The sequence below is a fragment of the Lissotriton helveticus genome, chromosome 2_1, assembly GCF_964261635.1.
Source record: "Lissotriton helveticus chromosome 2_1, aLisHel1.1, whole genome shotgun sequence".
In the NCBI taxonomy this organism is placed as follows: domain Eukaryota; kingdom Metazoa; phylum Chordata; class Amphibia; order Caudata; family Salamandridae; genus Lissotriton; species Lissotriton helveticus.
In genome coordinates this window covers 2,122,615,430-2,122,640,234 of record NC_136059.1, presented here as the reverse complement: position 1 = coordinate 2,122,640,234, position 24,805 = coordinate 2,122,615,430, and the positions used below count along the sequence as shown (strand labels likewise).

Genomic DNA, 24,805 nt, shown 5'->3' with positions numbered 1-24,805 from the left:
GGTTCTCAAAATGTATTCCGTGGAACCCCCGGGGTCCGCGACGCCTATTCAGGGGGACCACGAGTGTTTGGATCATTAAACATTATTGACAGATTAAGAAAGGAGAAATGCAAGGAAATGTGAAAATTTGAAGTTTTAAAATGCCCTCTAAATAGAAAAGGAATTTGAAATTGGAAGTCAAAAATTAAGTACACATCCTAATCTTGATTTGTGAGTCCAGCACTAGTATAGCAAACAGAATCTAGTATGGACCATTAGTGGGCCTCAACCAAAGCAACGCTGGTATGTGCTGACAAAAAGGGGGCATGCATTAAGAGCAAGATAGACAAAGTGACATGCTAGAACGTAGCATACCTCTTCATCTTTAAAAAAAAAAGTACATTTCGAAAAACTTTCCATTAAAATTTCCATTGTCACAAATTTTTGGTTTGTGAGTTCAATAAACTAATTCATAATTTGTGTATTTGTTTGATGTGTACTTGTTGCTGATATTTTGGGATAATGTTTTGAGGTTCAAGTTACAATAAAGCATGTAATGTTTCAGTGAGTGTCCACAGAAGTGAAAATGTTAAAACCTCCTGCACTAGAACACAGAATATAGATTAAAAAAAACAAATATGTATACATATACATATATACATGTATATATATATATATTACCTACTGGCGGTCGCCAGTAGGTATATATAGTTAGGATTTTTTCTCTATGGGTTTTTTGAAAATTCTATGTCTAATAACTTTGGCGTTTGTGGACGGAATTGGCTGAAATTTTCAGGAAAATGGCACATTTTGTTTCTGAGCAGCCCTTGAAAATTTGGGGGGGGTTCGTCAAGGGGGGGCTGAGAAAAAAGGGGGGTCCCAAAACGTGTTTTTAACATTGAGTTTTCCATAGGGCGGTTGGCCTCACTTTTAGCCCGAACGGCTGAATGGATTTGCACGAAACTTGGCAAAATTGTAGGGACTGGTAGCCCGATGTGCCTTTTGTAGGTCTCAATATATGTGCTCCAGTGGATTTTGAGAAATTAACGTTTAAAAAAAGATATATATCTGTAACAGCGGACCGGGCAGCGCTCCAGGACGCGTACTTTTCGCGCAACGGAGCTTTGTGAAGCGAAGCTGATTGGTTCTCCGGCGTCTGTCAACATTCCAAACAGTCCGTAGCGGCCGCCATCTTGTCTCTCGGTAGGATCGAGAGACAAGAGGAGGCCAAAGCGAAGGGGCAAATGACCATAAGGGGGAATAGTAGATCCTCGCTGACCCCCTACGTTTGATGTGGAGGTTTTAAAAGGGCCCCGCGGGGCAAAAAAAATAATAATAATAATAATCGAACGGCTGAATGGATTTGCACGAAACTTGGCAAAATATTAGGGACTGGTAGCCCGATGTGCCTTTGCTAGGTCTCAATATATGTGCTCCAGTGGATTTTGAGAAATTAACGTTCAAAAAAAGATATATATCTGTAACAGCGCTCCGCTTCGCGTACTTTCCGCGTTACGGAGCTTTGCGAAGCTGATTGGTTCTCCGGCGTCTGTCAACATTCCAAACAGTCCGTAGCGGCCGCCATCTTGTCTCTCGGTAGGATTGAGAGACAAGAGGAGGCCAAAGCGAAGGGGGAAATGACCATAAGGGGGCATAGTAGATCCTTCCTGACCTCTTAGGTTTGATGTACCATTTTGCCAAGTTTGGTGTAATTCCGTTCAGCCATTCAGGCTGTAGACGTATGTAAATGTCCTATGGAAAATTGCATGGGGAAAACACATTTGAAAGTGTTGAAATTTAGAACCAATTAAAATGTTACTTTGGTTTTGTATTTGTGTGTGATGAAAGTTAATTGGTTATGTATATATTTCAAATGAGAGGAAACCACAGCCATTTTGTGATACTACTGTCTGAGGTACATTTGTGAGGAATTTTTGGTGGTGAATTTCTGGTGTTTGATTTACACAGTACTAACACTTCTCCTACTTTTAAAAAGGTGAGTTGTTAATTTGTAAGGGGAACTATGTTGTACACTTGAAGATAATTTGAAAAATGTTTTCTGTTATTTATTTGCAGTCCTTCTGTTATACTAAATACTTGATAAAGTTAGTTTTATATTATGTATTACTAAAAACGATAAATGAAAGTGATTATTTTTTTCTGCAATTTACAGCAAGCAATTTCAAAATAAAATGGCTCACAATGAAGAGACCGTGGCAATTTCTTTTGAATTGTCCACTACATTGATTGAAATTGAGAGCACCAATAATGAAATATTGTCACAAGGAGGACATGACTTGTATGATTCCATTAGATTGATTGAAATGGACAGCACCAAGAATGAAATATTGTCACAAGGAGATGACTTGAATGATTCCACTACATTGATTGAAATTGAGAGCACCAATAATGAAATATTGTCACAAGGAGGAGATGACTTGTATGATTCCATTAGATTGATTGAAATGGACAGCACCAATAATGAAATATTGTCACAAGGAGGAGATGACTTGAATGATTCCACTACATTGATTGAAATTGAGAGCACCAATAATGAAATATTGTCACGAGGAGATGACTTGAATGATTCCACTACATTGATTGAAATTGACAGCACCAATAATGAAATATTGTCACAAGGAGGAGATGACTTGAATGATTTTTTTGATCAATCTCTTGATGGCGAATTTATCGAGTGTTTGGAGACCATAGAGTTACAAGAATCATCATTGGAGACTTTTCATGAGGACATTGCTGATGAGGACATGTTACTAGTTCTTTCAAATTTAGAAAATTCTGAAGAATAAATTTATATTTAGAAATCAAAAATTGTTTGAGACATTATTCATTTTTATTTTTAATTTATGAGGTTGTAGCGAAGTGATTGTAGTATAAAATGAGACTTATAGTATAGAGTGCAACATTTTTATGTTACATGGTAAGTTTACTCATATTTACTTCCCTTCTGCCACTATATTATCTCCAATGTGTATTTGACATCTCTTCTTCATCTCCGGCCTCCTTTCTCTCACTGTGTGTCTCCGATGCATCTTATCGCTGCTATTTTGTGTAATTACAGAAGAGAGTAAAATAAAATAGTTCGGAACGTGAAAAGGGGGCAAAGTAGAGTACTCCTCACCCCCTAGGCCTTTTTAGGCGGTCCCAAAAGGATCAGTTTCTGCTTTCCTGAGAGATTATGGTATGAGTTCCATATACCACAATAACTTGCATTACAACATGCAAGATATCTATCTCCTATTACCAACTTTTGGAGATATTCGCGCTAAGCGCGAATATCTCCAAAAAGTAACACCTGCCCTGAGCAGTTCTTAGCCATGTTATCCAATGGGAGGTGGATAACATGGCTAAGAGCATTAGCTCGGTAATGCATGAATATCGCTGAGTTTTTAGCGATATTCATGCATTGCGGCCGTTTATTATCGCATTTGCGATAAACCTTGATAATAGCAAGGTTTATCTTCGATAATTTCTGACGATGCTTAGTGGTAAAAAATTAGTTGGTAAGCATCGTTAGCGATAAATATCGCTTAACTTTGGTAATATGCCCCAACGTCTGTTAACGTTCGATTCGAAGGAAATGAGGAAGTGTTGAAAAACATTGTCTGCGCCATCTTGCCTTTTTTGAAATGCCACACTTTTGTCGTGCACGGCAGCCATTTTAGATGTCTTGACCAGACCCACTCTCTGCACGCTGTCGATTCGTAGCATGGCTCCTCACCCACGCACGCATCTTCCCCAGGCACTGGTCACCACCGCTCTCTGTCTTATGCATGGGCAATAAACCTCCCCCCATCTGCGCTGCTCTTCCCTGAGAATCACACTCTGTGCCCGCCCGACACCTCCCTTTCGCTCTATTCACTACCGCACCCTCTGACACTCCTCTTCCTCTGTGTCCGATTGTCCAGGCTATCAGCTAGCCCTGCAGATGTAGTTTATGGCCCCAGCTGTAAAGAATCACCCCTCTTCAAAGGAGTTATAGTAGATCAAGGCCCACACCCGATGAGATCCGTCACACCACACGTGTTCCTACTATCTGAAAACCATCCTGTATTGTGATTGGGGAGGGGACCGAGCCTGAAGCGGAAGATTCCAGGAATGACTCTTTGTACATCAAAGTTTTTACAATTATGTGTCACATTAAAAATATATAGCACTCCAACAAAGTAGTAGGAATATAAAACTTTAATAACATATAAATATATACAACAAAACAAAAACAGTAAAAACATTTAAACAACGAAGAGACCGTGGCAATTTCTTTTGAATTATCCAATAGATTTATTGAAATTGACAGCACCAATAATGAAATATTCTTGTCAGTAGCGGTCTGTTGTGCGAATAGTTCCAAGGCAGCAGAACGCGCTGAAATCTAGATGGCACGAAGGTGATGTCTAGTAAGTTGCCGCCCAGCAAATAACGGCGTGGGGCGCCGCGGGGGTGAGTGAGTCCAGTAGGCACCACAGCTATTCTTACCGGCATTGCAGAATTACTGCTGGGGACAATGCCTGTGCTGTAGCAGGGTCACAGCAGAAACAAAAAGGATTCTGTTGAAGATGTTGTTGGTTTTCAATTTGAAAACAGTTCTGGTGTCAACTGCTATGCTAATGTAGTGGTTAATGTTTTGTTTTCTCTAGAAAATGTAAAAGAGGGGGAGGCAGTCCAAAGTTCCGTTAAAAGGGCAAAGGAAAGGATTGGTGGTTTGAACTATCAGTCAAAAAGGGGAGGGGGGTGCAATAATTTTTCCTACCGGGTCACACTGTGCTTTCACCGGAAGTGAGGTCTGCAGGATTCTAGTAATTCAAAGTGAGGCTGTCGCCAGCATGGGAGCGCCGATGTCCCGCGGATACAGTTTCGTCACTCCACGGGCGATCATGGCAGTCATTCCCCATCGGGGGTCGGAGACTCCCGCGGCTCCTCTAGAATCTTCAAGGTCGTGGAGGACTACGGTGGTGGAGTCAACCAGTGACCGGGCCATTTCTTTATGCTGGGCCCGCTCTTGCCAGGTCGACCGCCATTTTGAGAGTTCGGCAGCTACCGGCGATCGCGGGGTCACATGAGCGGACGGGCTCCACCCTGCCGGGCGAGACGTTGCAGCATGGCCACAGTGGAAGAACCCTTTTCCGGGCGCCTGGAGCGCTGAGGGTGCAGCTGGGAAGCCTCCACCTGGGGAGGCGGGAGAGGCCTGTTCGCACCGTCTCTCCCTCCCAGTGCACCCCACGGCGTCTCGCTTGAGATTTGTTATGGCCGGACCAGGCGATGAGGACGAGGGGGGGGGGTCGGAGGCATGTGCAAGACATCCCCCCCCAGTGTTGTCGCAGCCATTATTCAAGAAAGAAGAAGTGTCCCGTCCGTCTTCGGGCCGGGCTTCCGGTAGATGTCGGCCGGACGCCCCTGGCTCTGGCCCCATGAACGGGTTTCTTGGTTTATCGGCTGCAGCCGGATCCCGTCGGCCTCGGCCCCCCGACCGTTGGTGGCCGGACCGGAAGAGCATGTGGCGGGACTACCTGCAACTCTCAAGGGCCACCGCGGCCGGACTGGGAGAGAGAGGGGAGGGTCGAGGAGACATTCCCCCCCCCTGCAACTGTTCAGCGTTGTAAAGGCAATCCCCTGGCCGGGTCCCGCTGGCCTCGGCCTCTCCTCCGGCTACACCCTACGTTAGGATCTCCTGGCCGAGGCGTGGCAGCAGGACCTGCCTTATATGGGCTGCTCCCGGCTGGGCGTAGTCGGAACCCTGCCCCACCTTGGAAGTTTCCAGAGTGGGGGCGGATGTTCTACTGACTTGCATTTTCCGTAGTCTATCGATTTTTTGGGCGTGGCAGGCGGTGGGACAGCGAGGGGTGATTTGGTTTCTCTTACTGTTTTTCTGGTCTCTCACCACTGGCATATTTTAACGTTTTCTTGTTTCTAGGACATTAATAGGTTTTATCATTACGTTATGTTATCGTTTCTTTGTTCGTTGTTTAATAAAAGTTCATGTTCATCAGTGGCCTACTGATTTTCGTTTTCCTATTCTTTTCTTTCCAGGTTGTTTCATGCTAAAGTTTCTGTTAACAGGATACAGTGATCACTTCGTTATTATTGCATATGTCCTTTTCACTAGGGGTGCTCTCTGGTCGGGCCAGATGACGTATCTCTAGTAAATGGTCCGGGTGAAACAGGTGCATCAATCAGTGGGGAGTAGATAGGCATGACAGATTACAACGGGGGAGAAAGGTCCGCATTACGTACCCTTTCACTACTTGCAAAGATTTTCCTACGTTTATTTGCAAACAGGGAATACCTCCAAAAAGAACTAATTCCCAAACAGTCAATGTTAGGACAATCAATCAATCAATGAGGAATGAAATAGGTACGACGTGTTAAAGGCTTGCGTTACCTACCCTTCACTATCTGCAAAGGGAGAGAGAATATTCCTATTCTTCCTAGTTTGCAGGCAGAGAAGATCCTTAAGAGAATTAACTTCGAACAATTCAATGCTCGATTCAAACAATCAACAAGGGGTACTGTGAACACAAATGAACGCCGCTTATGTACATACGCATTGCTATTTTCAACAGGTTGTTCCTAATGTTTCTATTTTAGCGAGGTCAAAAAGAGATCCCATTAGTGGCCTACTGATTTTGCTCGATTCCTTTTGTTTTTTTACACGATTTTTCGCTATCTGCAAAGACTAAACAGAGTATTGCGACTCTGTGCTTGTTTGTAAATAGAGAATGAACCAAAGAGAACAATCAATCAAATGGAGAGAGAAGCAGGCACGACGGATTACAAAGGGGGCAAAGGGCTGCGTTAACTACCCTTCACTATCTGCAAAGAGAGAGTACTCCTAATAGAAATGAGGGGTGGGGGGCAGCATTCAAAGCAGATCAGTGTGCATAAACACGAAAATGTTTTTACTTACCACGTACTTGACATTCGACAGCTTATGATATTTGCTATTAAAAAACCATTGAAATTCACTGAAAAAACCATAGGTTATAGACCATATATAGTTAGGAATTAGCATTTACAAAACCTTGAAAATTCACTGAAAAAACCATAGGTTATACACCATATATAGTTAGGAATTAGCATTTAAAAAACCTTATTTTACTCACACAAAACCATTGAAATTCCATATATAGTTAGTTGCACTAACTATATATCGCGCACCCGCAATCCACTGCTGATCATGTCACATATTACATCATTCATGACATGGTCAGTGACATCACTGATGACATCTCAAATGACATCACTGATGAGATCACTGATGACATCTCATTTGACATCAATGACCACATCACTGATGATATCATTCATGTGACAATACAATGCATCTCCTCACGTTTTAATATAACCTCTGTTTCACCCAGTGTTAAATACAGAGTATAATTTTTGAAACCATTGACACACCAATACTAGTTACTACATACGTACTCACTGATTCCTACGTCTACACACACATTCACTCATTCACCCATACAATCATTCATACATACAATCACTCATCTTTACAACACTATCATATGCACTCATACACCTATACAGACACTTACACTCTGCCACTCATCCATGGAGTTACTCACACACCTAGTCAGTCCTGTAAAGAATCAATCACACTTCCATTTTCTTGTCTATACAGTTAAACATAGAGCACCTTACATTTTCAAACATATACTAACACATACTTACTTTCTTATACAATCATTGATACAAGTACACATTGATCTGCACAGAGTCACACACCTCCCAGCCAGCCACACACACACTCAGTCTCCTATACAAATACTTGGAGAATCAATCAATAACCCATATAGTTAATCATATAGCTACTGATCAACACATGCAGCAGTTTACAGAACAACAGACATAATGATGCACAAATTAAGACAGTTTAGTAACTAACCCATGCACTCAGTGAGACACATTTAATCACTCACTCATACATTCAGTCATGCGCCTACTAAATCCTTCGTCCAGACACTTATACATCTACTCATTCTTCAATATGTAAAACATATTTAAACTTTACAGAAACACACAGTCACTGGATGATGTCATCAGTGATCTCATCAGTGATGTCATTTGAGATGTCATCAGTGATGTCACTGACCATGTCATGAATGATGTAATATGTGACATGATCAGCAGTGGATTGCGGGTGCGCGATATATAGTTAGTGCAACTAACTATATATGGAATTTCAATGGTTTTGTGTGAGTAAAATAAGGTTTTTTAAATGCTAATTCCTAACTATATATGGTGTATAACCTATGGTTTTTTCAGTGAATTTTCAAGGTTTTGTAAATGCTAATTCCTAACTATATATGGTCTATAACCTATGGTTTTTTCAGTGAATATATATATAGATATATATACACATGTTACACACAGATAACAAGGAGGAAGAAAAAGGAAAGTATAAAGAAGTAAAGGTGTAAGCATCAGACTGAAGCTTTTTAGACCAAGTACCATGCTGCTTAACTACCACGTGAGGAAAGAAAGCTGGAAAAGAAAATGTGAGTATTTAAAATACAGTTTCCCCAATAGCAGTTCAATATCGAGTTGCTTAACATGCACTGTGCAGAGCTTTCCTAGAAAAAACAAAACAATAATACATTATTTAGCACGGATTCAAATTAATTTTGTTATAGGTATGTATGTAGTGTTGGCATTTATGTATTGTTTTGTCAACAAACGTGAGAAATAGATGTGGGCGATGCTGTAACACAAATACATAAAATATCGTATACATTTACATCAGTGTTTCATCCTACTTTTAAAAAGAAAACCATATAATCTTACCTTGTGTACTCGTAAAGTGCAGGCACTATGCTTGTATACTGTCTTCTGATGGCTAGGAGAGCACCAGTATAACCACATAATATCAGGAGCTCATTACGAACTCTAGAAAATAATAGTATTAATTTGGTGTTACCAAAGGTAAAGGGGACTCAATATTTGCATTTTTATCAATGGATCAAGAAAAAAATACTTTATTTCAGCCTCAATATTCAATATGAAATATAAAATACACTGTTACCATGGTAAATATAAGTTGGCCAAACAGTGTCGGATATATTTATACTCTCAATATATGGGGACAGGCAACCAAATTGGAACAGCTAGGAGTTAAAAGCATAAGTATGATAGATTTCAAGTAAAGAGGTTACCAATAACAGGTTGAACAAATAGGGGTCCCCTATAGAAGTGACATCCTGAGACTAATGCTTGCATACTGCATACTACCGGTCCAGGTAAGACATGGCTTGGCAGTTCCGGCTGGACTGTTCCCATGAGGCACAGGGTCAAGACTGATTTGCATATGGCCATGTCTGAACTGGGGTGGCTTGGTGAGCAAAATAAAAATGGATTAAACCCAGATCTGTGACTGGGGGTGAATGTTTTGCTATTGTGCAACATTCCGTCCATCATCTTGTTTGTTTTGCTATTCACCCTATGTGGGAATGGTATGCCCAGACGTGGGTACCTTGCTCACTACGCCACTGGAGTCAAGCTATCCTGGCTGAAGACGGCTGATAGCCAGAAACCGGTCCTAGGATGCTTGATTCCGGTCCAGGAAAGACATGGCTTGGCATGTCGGGCTGGACTGTTCCCATGAGGCACAGGGTCAAAACTGATTTGCATATGGCCATGTCTGAACTGGGATGGCTTGGTGAGCAAAATAACAATGGATTAAATCCAGATCTGTGAGTGGGGGTGAATGTTTTGCCATTGTACAGCATTCCGTCCATCATCTTGTTTGTTTTGCTATTCGCCCTATGTGGGAAATGTATGCCCAGACGTGGGTCCCTTGCTCACTACGCCACTGGAGTCAAGCTATCCTGGCTGTAGACGGCTGATAGCCAGAAACCGGTCCTAGGATGCTTGATTCCGGTCCAGGAAAGACATGGCTTGGCAGTTCGGGCTGGACTGTTCCCATGAGGCACAGGGTAAAGACTGATTTGCATATGGCCATGTCTGAACTGGGGTGGCTTGGAGAGCAAAATAACAATGGATTAAACCCAGATCTGTGACTGTGAGTGAATGTTTTGCCATTGTGCAACATTCCGCCCATGATCTTGTTTGTTTTGCTATTCAGCCTATGTGGGAAGGGTATGCCCAGACATGGGTCCCTTGCTCACTACGCCACTGGAGTCAAGCTATCCTGGCTGAAGACGGCTGATAGCCAGAAACCGGTCCTAGGATGCTTGATTCCGGTCTAGGAAAGACATGGCTTGGCAGTTCGGGCTGGACTGTTCCCATGAGGCACAGGGTCAAGACTGATTTGCATATGGCCATGTCTGAAATGGGGTGGCTTGGTGAGCAAAATAACGATGGATTAAACCCAGATCTGTGACTGGGGGTGAATGTTTTGCCATTGTGCAACATTCCGTCCATCATCTTGTTTGTTTTTCTATTCACCCTATGTGGGAAGGGTATGCCCAGACGTGGGTCCCTTGCTCACTACGCCACTGGAGTCAAGCTATCCTGGCTGAAGACGGCTGATAGCCAGAAACCGGTCCTAGGATGCTTGATTCCGGTCTAGGAAAGACATGGCTTGGCAGTTCAGGCTGGACTGTTCCCATGAAGCACAGGGTCAAAACTGATTTGCATATGGCCATGACTGAACTGGGGTGGCTTGGTGAGCAAAATAACGATGGATTAAACCCAGATCTGTGAGTGGGGGTGAATGTTTTGCCATTGTACAACATTCCGTCTATCATCTTGTTTGTTTTGCTATTTACCCTATGTGGGAAGGGTATGCCCAGACGTGGGTCCCTTGCTCACTACGCCACTGGAGTCAAGCTATCCTGGCTGATGACGGCTGATAGCCAGAAACCGGTCCTAGGATGCTTGATTCCGGTCCAGGAAAGACATGGCTTGGCAGTTCGAGCTGGATTGTTCCCATGAGGCACAGGGTCAAGACTGATTTGCATATGGCCATGTCTGAACTGGGGTGGCTTGGTGAGCAAAATAACGATGGATTAAACCCAGATCTGTGACTGGTGTGAATGTTTTGCCTTTGTGCAGCATTCCGTCCATCATCTTGTTTGTTTTTCTATTCACCCTATGTGGGAAGGGTATGCCCAGACGTGGGTCCCTTGCTCACTACGCCACTGGAGTCAAGCTATCCTGGCTGAAGACGGCTGATAGCCAGAAACCGGTCCTAGGATGCTCGATTCCGGTCCAGGAAATACATGGCTTGGCAGTTCGGGCTGGACTGTTCCCATGAGGCACAGGGTCAAGACTGATTTGCATATGGCCATGTCTGAACTGGGGTGCCTTGGTGAGCAAAATAACAATGGATTAAACCCAGATATGGGACTGGGGGTGAATGTTTTGCCATTGTGCAACATTCCATCCATCATCTTGTTTGTTTTGTTATTCACCCTATGTGGGAAGGGTATGCCCAGACGTGGGTCCCTTGCTCACTACGCCACTGGAGTCAAGCTATCCTGGCTGAAGACGGCTGATAGCCAGAAACCGGTCCTAGGATGCTTGATTCCGGTCCAGGAAAGACATGGCTTGGCAGTTCGGGCTGGACTGTTTCCATGAGGCACAAGGTCAAGACTGATTTGCATATGGCCATGTCTGAACTGGGGTGGCTTGGTGAGCAAAATAACGATGGATTAAACCTTGATCTGTGACTGGGGGTGAATGTTTTGCCATTGTGCAACATTCCGTCCATCATCTTGTTTGTTTTGCTATTCACCCTATGTGGGAAGGGTATGCCCAGACGTGGGTCCCTTGCTCACTATGCCACTGGAGTCAAGCTATCCTGGCTGAATACGGCTGATAGCCAGAAACCGGCCCTAGGATGCTTGATTCCGGTCCAGGAAAGATATCGCTTGGCAATTCGGGCTGGACTGTTCCCATGAGGCACAGGGTCAAGACGGATTTGCATATGCCATGTCTGAACTGGGGTGGCTTGGTGAGCAAAATAACGATGGATTAAACCCAGATCTGTGACTGGGGGTGAATGTTTTGCCATTGTGCAACATTCCATCCATCATCTTGTTTGTTTTGCTATTGACCCTATGTGGGAAGGGTATGCCCAGACGTGGGTCCCTTGCTCACTACGCCACTGGAGTCAAGCTATCCTGGCTGAAGATGGCAGATAGCCAGAAACCGGTCCTAGGATGCTTGAGTCCGGTCCAGGAAAGACATGGCTTGGAAGTTCAGGCTGCACTGTTCCCATGAGGCACAGGGTCAAGACTGATTTGCATGTGGCCATGTCTGAATTGGGGTGGCTTGGTGAGCAAAATAACGATGGATTAAACCCAGATCTGTGACTGGGGGTGAATGTTTTGCCTTTGTGCAGCATTCCGTCCATCATCTTGTTTGTTTTTCTATTCACCCTATGTGGGAAGGGTATGCCCAGACGTGGATCCCTTGCTCACCACGCCACTGGAGTCAACCTATCCTGGCTGAAGACGGCTGATAGCCAGAAACCGGTCCTAGGATGCTTGATTCCGGTCCAGGAAAGACATGGGTTAGCAGTTCGGGCTGGACTGTTCCCATGAGGCACAGGGTCAAGACTGATTTGCATATGGCCATGTCTGAACTGGGGTGGCTTGGTGAGCAAAATAACGATGGATTAAACCCAGATCTGTGACTGGGGGTGAATGTTTTGCCATTGTGCAACATTCCGTCCATCATCTTTTTTTTTTGCATACTGCATGTGGCAGCGGCGGCCGGCAACATTACATTATAGTGAGGCATGATGCCCAAAACACTTGCCATATATGCTGGAAGAGCAGGCTCTGAATAAGGTCTCCTTCATCCCGGCGTCCTGCCACTCTCCTTGGACTTGGGAGGAAAGGGAGGGACTTCCTCATTTGTACAATGCGAAACCAACCAATCAGGATTGGTTAGAGTAGGTTAACTCAGTGCTAATTTTGAGGCTGGGGTCTGCGGCTGCAATCCCTCGGCTGTTTCTCAGCCCTGGGTTTACAGGCTCTGAACTGCGCAGGTCAGATTGGCTAGCTGTAGGCAGCCGGACAATATAACGTGCACCATAGCAGGGGCTGGAATAATAGTGGAATTTCAATAATCAGTCCCACCCCCTGCCCTCCTGCTGTACCAGCTTGAGCCTGGGACACATTAATAACATTGTATTTATTACCATTTCCTTAATGTGTGTGCCTGCGGCCTAGAGGGTAACGCTCCTCTACCATAACGGAGGAGCCGCCACTGCATGTCAGGTAGACACCCCAGTAATTTCCTTTATACCCACATGTCTGCCACAAACAAATGTTGCCATCTTAATCCTTAGGGAGCATCCAGGGCCCCCCCTTGGTGTTGATAATCCTGTATACCATACAAGAGACAGATTTAAGCAGCCATGATACAGAATTAGTTGTAAGCAGGAACAGGTTGCAGGGTTGGAGAATTACCAACTAAAGGAAAGTGCAACTGTTCTAGAAGAAAAGGCTACTTATATTATTTAAATGTTGATTCTGATACAGTTCCGACTGGCAGTAGTGGACACCGGGTGTTTTCCCTTTGGGCCCGAAGGCTGGGGGATGTTTTTGTTATTTCGGGCCAATTTTGCATCAGTTCTGCATAATCGACACCCTGTAACAAGAGCAACAGCAGTGTCTCCCACCAACCCCCCTTCCCCCCTCCTGGGTGGTAGGTCAGATTTTAAGGTTCATAAACCATTGTAGACAGTTTTAAAGAATCCAAAGAGGCAGAATAGCATCCATTACAAACAATGTTTGCAAAACTAAGTAACTTTTCCTTCTAATGGATGTGTGCATTGACGATTCTTTATCTTTGAAATATTTCCCCAGCAATACCTACCAAAATTGTAAGGAAGCTTTTGGAAATTTCTAAAAAAGATAATATATACTGACACTGATTTCCTAAACAAAGCTTCTAATGTAGCGCCTAAACTAATACAACAATGATTAGAGAAACTGTGTAGTGAGAAACAGGTATATGCTTTACAGAGACTGCCTTTTCAGTCCTTCAAGAACCAAACATAGCAGTCCTCATCACCTATCACAAGCTTTACATTCTCTTCATCACGGAAGTGATTAAGGGAAGAGTCCTTGCTATCATTCTTAAGTCCTCTTGGACTTGCACCAAAGGCAAGCTAGTGACACTAAGCTCCATGGAGATCCTAACATGCCACTTCTCACTGTCTGCAACTGAGACCACTACCTTCTATTCCATGCTTGTTTTTGCAGGGTTACATTACATCAAAAACGAACTGATACAATTACTTGCTTTCAAAGGATTCTTTTTTAAACACTAGACATTTTAAGAGCCGTAAAAATGAAATTCTAAATTAGCAAAGTAAGCAAAACACACATAATCAGAGAATAGGAAAGCATTCCAAAGAAAAATCACCATTATGAGGAGAGAAGACATTTGACGTCACTTACCTGGGTAAAAGATAGTCTGACCTCAGCCCCCACGGGCTGAATATTGCATGTGGCCGGGTCCCGACTCCTGTTCCGACGTGGTGATTGCAGCCCAGTTTATTTGACTATATTGTTTTTAAAGATGTCCTAGCTACCACCATAGACACACATTTTGCTGAAAATTCCAACACTGCTTCATCCCCGTTAATAGAATGGGAGGCGTTTGAAGTCGTAGTTAGGGGTGTGTCAATTACCACATTCATTGGGGCAAGGCCGAGTGTCCTACGAGACCGTACACATACAAAAACACAACTAGGGCTATTCGAGCATGAAACGTTGCATGATGATACATACGTAGACCGACTCCAGGACACCAGAATTAAATAGGCAGAGCTCTTGGAGTGTTTGCGAGTCCTAGGGCCCGATTCCGAGAACTAACTTAAGGCAAAATCCTAAACTTACTACCATTTTGGTATTCACAGAAGGCACTTACTCATTTTGGTATTCACAGAAGTTAGGAGTCCTAACTTTAGTACTCCTAAATGCCTTCTGTGAATACCGAAAGTCTTAAAGTTAGGATTTATCTCAAACAGAAGGCATTTAGGAGTCCTAAAGTTAGGAGTCCTAACTTTACTACTACTAAATTGAGAAAAGACCTAATTTTAAGACTTTCAGTATTCACAGAAGGCATTTAGGAGTCCTAAAGTTAAGAGTCCTAACTTTACTACTACTAAATTGAGAAAAATCCTAACTTTAAGACTTTCGGTATTCACAGAAGGCATTTAGGAGTCCTAAAGTTAGGACTCCTAACTTCTGTGAATACCGAAATGAGTAAGTGCCTTCTGTGAATACCAAAATGGTAGTAAGTTTAGGATTTTGTCTTAAGTTAGTTCTGTAAATCGGGCCCTTAAACTATATTGCCTATACTCAAAAATTACACATGCTCGGTGATAGAGCAGGTACACTCTGTATGATTAGGCCGAAATCGCCACCTACACCTGTTCTTTTAGTAGCCACATCCGCCTATGATTAATGCACCACCCAGTTAGACATTAAAACAGCTTTCGCAAATATTACGCTGGGCTCTATTACAGTCATTCCCACCAGTCCTTTGAAGACAATGAGGCTTTTATTGATACTTTACAGGTACTCTGGGTTTCGGATAACCTACGGGAAGGATTATGAGCACCTCTAACACCTGAGGAGCTCTGCCATGCTATCAATGAACTGGCACATGTTAAGTTGCCTGGGATGGATGGTTTATACATCAAATTGTATGCCACATTCTACCACCCATAACATGACAAACCCTGGTTACATCACTGCTCAAACCTGGCCGGGAATCCGAAAGACCTGTCCTCCCATAGTCCTCTGTCGCGTCTGAAAACAGAGTATAAGATATTAAGTAAGGTGTTAGCTAGACGATTGCTTACCTAGCTAACTGGGCTAATAAATATTGATCAATATGGATTTGCCCCACGGTGAAGCACTTTATTGAATATACAGTGTTTGTATCAGGTTATGGAAGTGGCGAAAAATCTTCAGGAGGCATTTGATACCATCCTCCCACTTTCATTTGCTGGGTCAGGTTCCTATATACTAGCCCTACTGTGAGAGCGAGAACTGGAGTACATATCTAATCCCTGTACTCAATATTTTGGGGAACCAGACAGGGGTGCCCACTATCACTTCTAGTATTCCTCTTAGTGATGGAACCTCTGGCACAAAACCGTAGGCAGCTGGTAGGAGACTGGGGCATCACACAGGGGCCTCAAATACATGCTGTCCCTATGTGCGCAAAGACATGATAGTGTAAGTTCCTGACCTCAAAATAGACTTAACACCCATATCTAATTTACTCCATTCATTCGGCACACTGTCTGGTCTATGGGTCAACCACGCTAAGTCTTATGCATTTTTGTTTAAAGGTCATATAGCTCAAGATACCCTGCTCTTAGGTGTCACGACCCCCTCCTGCAACCTCTGTGTAGTTGGTCCTGCATGCAGGCCCCGTGTTGCATTACTCTTGTGGAGTTTAATGGCTTGCTATGATACCATGACTGATATTCCCCAGAGCCCTACGTACCATTTCACTTGTCTCTGGCAAGCATTTCTCCAGAACAAGTGAACTAATAGAGTACCTCGCCCTCTGTTACTAGGGCCTTGGTGTTCTTTTCCATTGTCCATATTTGGTTAGAAGAGATACATTTGTTTCCTGGCTAATTGGTTTCATCCGTCCAGTTGCACCAACCCTTCCTTTAAGGTCAAACTATTAAACTAGCATGTGTTTCCTTCAGGGATCCTTGGGAGCCTTCCAGTTTTCCACATACCACAAGTTAGCCAGCTACATTTATTGGTCGTCCAACATGGTATACAAGCTGCAACCAAATCCAGATCGTGGCTTGGCCTTTATCCCTGCTTGAACACACTTCACCCATCCCACTCACCTGCTGAATCACCCAGAATCGAGCAGCACTCTAGTTTTCTTCATTCCATGCTGAACCGGTAGTCCCAGTAGTCCCAGGTCTGTCTGGTCTTCGTCATCTCCGTTTCCTGCACTGTGACTCCTGTTCCCCTGCAGCTCTCTGTGTCAAGGCCTCAAGATCTTCTTCGAACTGCTGGTAAACTGGACAGTAAGGCCAGGTACTTCATATCTGGTTAGTGCGCACTAATCCTTCTAATAGTGTTAGGCAAGACTGAGTGATCAGCACCTTCAAGACCGTAGACATTATCTCCAGGCCACCCCTTGATTTCTTCCAGTGCTTCAGGTGTTTTCACACTCTGGACAGTTCTTGAAAACTTGGTGCTTGTACTGTAATAGCGCAAGAACTAAAGACACTACGTTTGTGTTTCTCTGATGAACAGTTGTGACAAGAAGAAGCACACAAGGGCACTTGATATATGTGCAGGTTTGATACAGAGATCTGTATTTGAAGTTGATCCTTGGGAGCGCCAGAAACTCCACTCTGTGTTTTGTTTTACCCTTGGGAGTACCAGAAACTCCATTCTGAATTTTGGCCTAATTCTAGGGAGTACCAGAAACACCAATCTGTGAATTTGGTTATTCTGCTCTAGTGCCGTGTTTCTGATTGAAGCCTTTAAGTGTATGTTAATGAAGTCAAAATATGGTCATAGTATATTGAGGTTTGTTCACTCTGATGGTAACTGCCTTCTCTTGTTATTTCCACCATATTGCCCTTCATAAAACCCGAGGTCCTGGTCCAGTGCATAACTACGTCACAAATACCATAGGTCTCGGGAGTGCCAAGTCCTGCTATGCAGTGTTGCAAAGCCACTGAGCAGATTCAATATCACAAGTCTCTCATTCCTTATTTTATTCCAACGTTCCTTCCCCCTCTTCGGTAGTGCGTGATTTACAGAGTCTGGTACCTTGATCTAGTGCAGCCCGAGAGGGATAGGAGGTACAGCTTCAGCTCGAGTATTGTCTCCAGGGTTGGGACTAGGTGAGTGCATGACATTAGACACACAACATATATCAGTAGCACATCATATGTTTAAATAGCTTGGTATCCAAATTTATAGAACGAGCGCATAATTAATTGACAGGAACTTAATAACAGCATTATATAGCTGAAATCCCAAATACACTTCTGGATCACATTGCCTTTGTTAGTAGCAGCCCTGTTGGTATTGGCTAAGATGGTAATGTTGCCCCGTCTATTGTGCTATTTTGTCAATTTACCAGTTGTCATCCTGGCTGAAATTTTTTTAACTCTTGATTTGTTGCTGATAGAACTAATCTGGGGCAGTGGGAGGTGCAGGGTTGGCCTACTTAAGATGCAGTTACCAGCTGAAGAGGTCAGGATGAGTGCCCCAGACGTCAAGACTTATTGCTTTGCAGGACAACTACAATGGCTGTCATACTGGTTGGCGGATTTGCACTTAACTTGAAATGGGTATATCTTACATATGCTATGACTTGGCTCACTACATAGACTGTAATTACCGGGAGTGACATGGCCCCCTTACATACCCTTGCTGCTCATTAATGCATAAACATACTACAGATGTGCTCTCCAGTACACTAACTCACCCAGAATTATGCTCCTTATATATATCATTGAGAGACCTGCCCACTCATGTGGGTATGCTCACAGCAGCCAGGTTGAAGTCATGGGAGAACTGTGGGGTCACGATGGTGGGGGACCTCTTCTCCAAGGGTGCACTACTGCCCCATTCAGAATTTAAACATTTGCTTGGCTTGCCAGGCTCACTTCTCTTAAAGAACGCTAACCTTCTTCACTATGTCCGCACCCACTGGACACAAACAGGCAATTAACCTGAGACTCATATGCTCATACAAGCAGTCTATGAGATGGGTACCTGTAGATATCTAATTAAGAGGATGTACAGGGGTTTACATGCCCATTTATGTACCCCTTTGGCCCCTCTATGGGCTGAATGTGAATAGGACCTGATTCCAGTCTTACATGTTAAAGAATGACACTTCCTCCTCAAGTACCCAAACAGAGTCTCACGCAATACACATTTTAAATGTATTCAATTCTCACCCTTACATAAAGCATGTTTAACACCATTAAAACTTCATAAAATCTTCTTCACAGCCTTGCCTAATTGCCCTAGATGTCGGTAGACTCTGCAGATCCCGCTGCACATGTTATTGGCATGCCCTCTACTGACATCTTATTGATAGATATAAAGAGTGCGCTTTTGGTGCTTACAGAGGTCCCCCAGTGGGACAATGTAGAGCTCTGTTTATTGGACCTCTACCCTAGATCTAAAAAATCTGAAACCACAGCGCGATTGTGGACCTGCCACTTCTCCTGTCCAAGAAGCAGATTACCAGACAATTGAAACCCCTTAGAGCATCACTTGTATCTTGCTGGTGGGAAGAGGTCATTTGTTGGGTGACTTTCGAAGTTATGCATTGTAAAGGGCGTAATATCAAGGTTTATGTATAAAGCCTATTGCACTTGTCTGGGATGACCTGTTGGAGTCATTTGAATCTCAAAAAAGACTCTGACTGATTACCACTATCTAGATCACAGTGCCTCTATGTCAATGGCACCTGACTCTCACCAAGGCTACACATACATTTTGCCTCGACTTCCTTTAGACCTCCCAGAGAATGTGTGGTCTCACTCACTTTCTTATATGCTTTATTGAAACATGGATTCACAATGGCAATTTGGGATTAGGGTTGTGTGCAGGGGGTTTTACATTGTTTTATGGTTGTTTTTTTCTTTTATCGCTTTTTTTTTTTATAATTGCCAATAGAGGGCCACTATAATTCTTGGAATTTCTCCATTAAGTTACAGTTTTTTTATACAATTGCCCCCTAATGGCTGCTTGTTATGTTCTCTTGTGTCCGACCAACTCAATTGTATAGCTTTATTTGGACTGTATGTGATTTTTCCCCCTTCTTTTATTTAAGATAAAAATGCAATAACATTTGGTATTAAAAATTTTAAAAATGAGAAGAGAAGCCTTTTGAAAAAAATCCATACCATAAAAAAGACCAGAGCACGATAAAAAGTTTAAAAAACCTATCATAGACCATTTGAACATACATTTCAATGTCTTCATAAGAACTGGAAAATCTGTGTGGCTGCCCCTTTTCCCCCAGATTGGAGACATGTCAGGTCATTCTCCAACCCCTAACTGGATTTAATATATGTCTTGAAGGTTCTCCATGTTTTTTCAAATTTATGGATTTTGAATATATGTACCAGATATTCCCCACCATCTCCCCAGTGGGGTGATGTATTTTGCATTGGGCCAGAGTTAGTCTACCAGCTAAGAGGGAATGTGTGATATGGGTTTTCCCATATGGGCATATGTGGAATATAGTTTGTCCTTTACTGGGTAGTCCAACAATATTACAATGCGATCTAATGGCAATTCTATGCCTGCAATATTTTGACAATGAGCAATAGTGATCCTTAGTATGGTTGCCTAAAGGTTAAGACCACAAGACCTGTTTCATTATGCCTCCTGTTTGACAATATCTCCAGGACATATTAGAACTCTTGAACTTGGGCTTGACCCTGGATGATGTTTATAGGCCTTCTCTTTATATTTAGTACAGATTAAAATTGTTGCAGCTCTCAACCAAATGGCCTCCCCATCCTCCTTATCCAGACTCTGTTTGAGTTCTTTCATCTACTTCGTCATGTAACTCTGTCGAGTCTGAGTTGGGCTCATACCTAAACCCCTTTCCAAGTTGAAGCAAGCACAAAAATGGTTTCCACTGGGGTCAATTATGAACAATTCTAGACCCAGATATCACTGGTCCCAGTCCAGTTTAATACCTGTATTTGTTTAAATCTAATTCATGTGAAAATATAACTCTTCACACTAAATGTAACTTTCACACTTCTCCCTAGTTTTCAGGTTTTCATTGTTGAAGAAATCATGTATTCTTTATGAGCATATACTTTCTTCCTCCAAGTCAAGAAATGTGGGTCATGCAGCCATGATAGGAGGACTGGGTGAGTCAGTGGGAAAAGGGTGATGGGAATGTTGTTACCTAGTTGCTTTTAATCAAGTTGTTCCAATGGCCTAATAGTGAGTCAATGGTGTGTGATAGCATGCTATGTTTGCTCCTGTAACAGGTGGGAAGCCATAACAAATACTGAAGTATGAGCGAAATATTGGCACCCAAAGCTCTGTCTTATCAGACCTCATCCCCTTGAGTGCTAGCCGAATATGTGCAGAAAAAATGTAATGTGGGATATTTGCTGCTCTTTTGGTTAATTCAAGTCAACCCCATCGATATAGATACTTGAGTAGAGAATCAAGCAATGTTGGTATACTGCTATAGTTAGCAGGTATTTGAACTCCAGGATAATATAAGAGTACTCCCTTGTAGTTAAAACCTCCACTTTGTAAATATTGTGTACCCCTATGAGTAAGATGCACCACACCCATACCTGAAAATCAGTAGAGTTAACTATGACTGCCAATATCTTTGAAAAAGCTTCTGATTCCTTGACTGGAATGGAGGTTGCTGAAATTTCGTCGAAAAAAGGGAACATTTTGATATGTTATTTTTTTAGCAGTCCTTTCTGTTATTGATTAATAGTCATTGATGAGGGGCTCCATATCCAGAATTTTTTCAAGATTTCGATTTCATACAGATTAAGTAGAGTTAGGTGTGACGTGCATACTAACTGACAATAACATAATAACTGTTTACCAGCAGTATCCGTTACAATGTTTGGATGTACAGATAAAATAGAGGGTTTGATAGAATTTCTCCGTTAGACACTCAACGTTTTAAGGTGAGAGAGAAAGGTCCAAAAGACTCCAGTTTCCCAAATTATAATTAGGATGAAAGGAAGAGTCAGGCCATTCAAAGACCTACCCTTCAACTTTGAACTCATGGAAAATATGGGAGCAATGTTTCATGATGTAGGGTGTTGAAGGCAGCTGATGCGACAATAATCCTATCGATAGGCTCCCCTTGTGTTACTCCCATTCATCAGTTGTTCCCTTTTTGCCCCTCATCGCGGTGGACCAACAGCCCTTTCTACACCTTCCCCCTCCTGAAGATATCTTGGCGCCAGGTTGTAGCAAGAGGAATGCTTTCGAGACAGTTCGGAAGTGGGTCACGATACTGCGTGACTCTTTTATGTTTTGAGACCTGTGGGTGAACTTCCCGAGTGGCTGCTAAATTCCCCCTATTTATGTCTACCTCCTAATTGAAACTGCTATATTTTCCCACCTGCTTCCCGAGGACTCAGACTAAGTGTGACTTTGGTTGTGTATGTCCCAGTGTCCGGGAGGCAAGGTTGGTTATCTTCCAATCGGAGTATAAGACAATTGGGATGAACTAGAGGGTGGAGGGAAGCTGGGACTATGGAGTCTGCTGGGTGTGATCCATTGACCGGCTGGGTACAAGTGGCACTACATTAGCTTTGCCAGGTGTGAATGTGTGTGTAAGAGCGTGCTGTGCGGACTGGGTGAAACCTGTTGCACTGTGTAGTGGTGTTTTGTGAGTGTGTGTGTGTGTAAGTGGAAGTGATTGTGTGCAGACCGCCTGTGATTCATGTCACTGGCCAGCGTTGCTGTATTATACGTTGATTGTATGCCAAAAGCACAATACTTTTGACATTGGGTTTACGCGCATTGCTATGGGCCAGGTCATGCTAAAAAGTGTTCTATTTTTGTGTATGTGTATATATTTGATATCGTGCACTGCATAAGGGTGCTTTCTCTCAATTGGGGGAGAGAGGGTTAGATTAGGAATTGTACACAGTGTGCATACTCATAACAATACAAGTGGGCCCAGTACTGCTAGTGATATTTCCAAATGTGTTTTATGCCTAAAAGTATATGCGGTTCATGTTATTATGATTGAATATGTGTGTTGAATACAAACGCCTTTACATACATTCTGTGTGGTCTCTTTTGTGGCACTTAGTGTAATTATCGTGAGTGATTGCTGTGCCTTTGCTTTACACATTGCCTCTGATATAATCCTGGCTGCTCAGTGCCAAGCTACCCAAAGGTGAGCACTGGTTGTACAGTGAGAGTAATCACCTGCCCTTGACAGGAGTTGTAGGTTCTGCCTGGCTGGGGGCATCCCTTCAGCCAATCAGACACTGCCGGTTCCAACACCAACCTAAGTGTTGAGTGGAACGTTTGTTCTTCCATAAAGTATTGGCAATCTGTATGGATTTATATTGGTCTTTTTATCATTTTAGTCAGTTTTACTTGCCATTTTCTTAGTACTCTGAGAGGTATATTAGTAAACAGTAATGCATGGTGATCAAACTAGCCAGCTTTGATGTGGCATGTCATGATTAATGATCTTTGAGGGACAATTTAGGTCATGATTGTTACCTTATTTATGTTGTAGTGGTGAGGTGAGAGTGATCATATATACTGCAGATTTCTTTTAGGGGTTGCTGATGGTGGGTTTGTAGTGATTATCCAGGAGATATCACAATTTGATGAAACGTTGTTTGCTTTATGCTGGAGAAGGTACAGTTTATTGTATGAAGGCAGATGGTTTTGTTCTGAGTTAGGTTGATGGTTGTCAGCATAAGTATTGAAGAGAAAGATCATGTATCATTTGAGATACAGTTCCATTTGTTTTTATCAATGACTATAATGCAGTTTTTACCATGTTAACAATTGATCAATGCCATCAAAGTACCTGAGCCATTAGATAGAATGTTGCATATAGTTTTGAACTGAAGACATTGTTTAAAGCGTGATCAAACTTCATGTTGCCTAGGTATCATCAAACAGTTTAGCAGCTCATTGTGATCAAGTGAAAAAGTACTTTATACAATCTATGGCACTTGCGTTATGACTGGGGCACTAGGTAATGTGGAAATAGACGGTTATATTGTGCATTTAAATTGTCTCCATTTTATTTGTCTTTGTGAATGATAGCAAGGCTCTCTTTATTTCTGTCAGTTCTGTTTCTGCCTCAGATAATGAGCAAGTCTCCTATGTATCTAAGTCAGTCATCAAAAACGTGTTCTATATGATTTTTTATCTGCGGCTATCAGTTCAAGCTTTAGCAAGTTGACAGTGCCTAAATAATATCTAGACACAGGCATAGGAAGACTCAAAACACTAAAAAGTGCCTTAGTTGACAAAGCATTTTCCCAAGTGTACAACAAATTGTCAGAGGTCGAATAGGGCATCTTTTCCTAAAGTGACTCGAAAGGAGGGCTAGCAGCTGGGACATTGTAACTCCCATGCAGAACAGTAAACAATGTTAGCTGTATCTGATTCCGCCTATCAACTGGTGGTTTCTTTCACTTAATAATCGAAAGCAGGGTATCTGGGATGTTGCTTCTGTCTTACGTTCAAGAGAAATGGCAAGGTTCCTAATGGCACAGGTCACATAAGGTGCAGGCATTAGTTATGATCTGTCATATGAAATGCCCGCTGATCAAACAAGGCATCTGTCTGATTATTACATTAATGTAGCAAATATCATTATTTCACTTCTCAGGTGTGACTACTGTCAACAATTTGAACTTCTCAACATGTTGCAGAAATTAAACAGAGATAAAATATACATGGAAAATATAGCATGTTGATACACTATCATTGTGAAAGAACGGGATACATTTATCCCTAGCCTAAAGGTGTTCAAAGTCATTGCTCTAATTATGAATATGAATGAAGAACAGGATAGAATACTACATATTAAATTCAATTAAGTTTAAGAAAGATAAACATATATCTTTAGATTACCAATGGCCGAACTGCTATTTAAGAATATTTTTGTTGGAGTATACTGTTTCATCTCCAGATGTGTCATGCTCAGGAAAATGGCAATTGTTTCAACAGTGAAACAAATTGTTACCTAAAACTATATTTCAACCACTGCCAATCAAAATGTATGAAAAAAATAAGTTGTGTTTTTACATAGATTGTCCTGCACTTGGTGAACAGCTTTGGAAAAGAAACTGACATTAAAAAGTACAAAAATAGCAGTC

At 42.5% G+C, this 24,805-nt stretch overlaps 1 protein-coding gene across 2 annotated transcripts in view; it reads right to left on the bottom strand.

Moving 5' to 3' along the window:
• Positions 1-24,805, bottom strand: part of WDR17 (WD repeat domain 17) — a 953,840-nt gene that overhangs the window by 130,987 nt on the left and 798,048 nt on the right. For both annotated transcript variants that reach the window (XM_078677682.1, XM_078677683.1), the window contains exon 27: positions 8,788-8,889. In XM_078677682.1, coding sequence (XP_078533808.1) covers positions 8,788-8,889 — 102 coding nt within the window. The remainder of the gene's footprint in view (positions 1-8,787; positions 8,890-24,805) is intronic.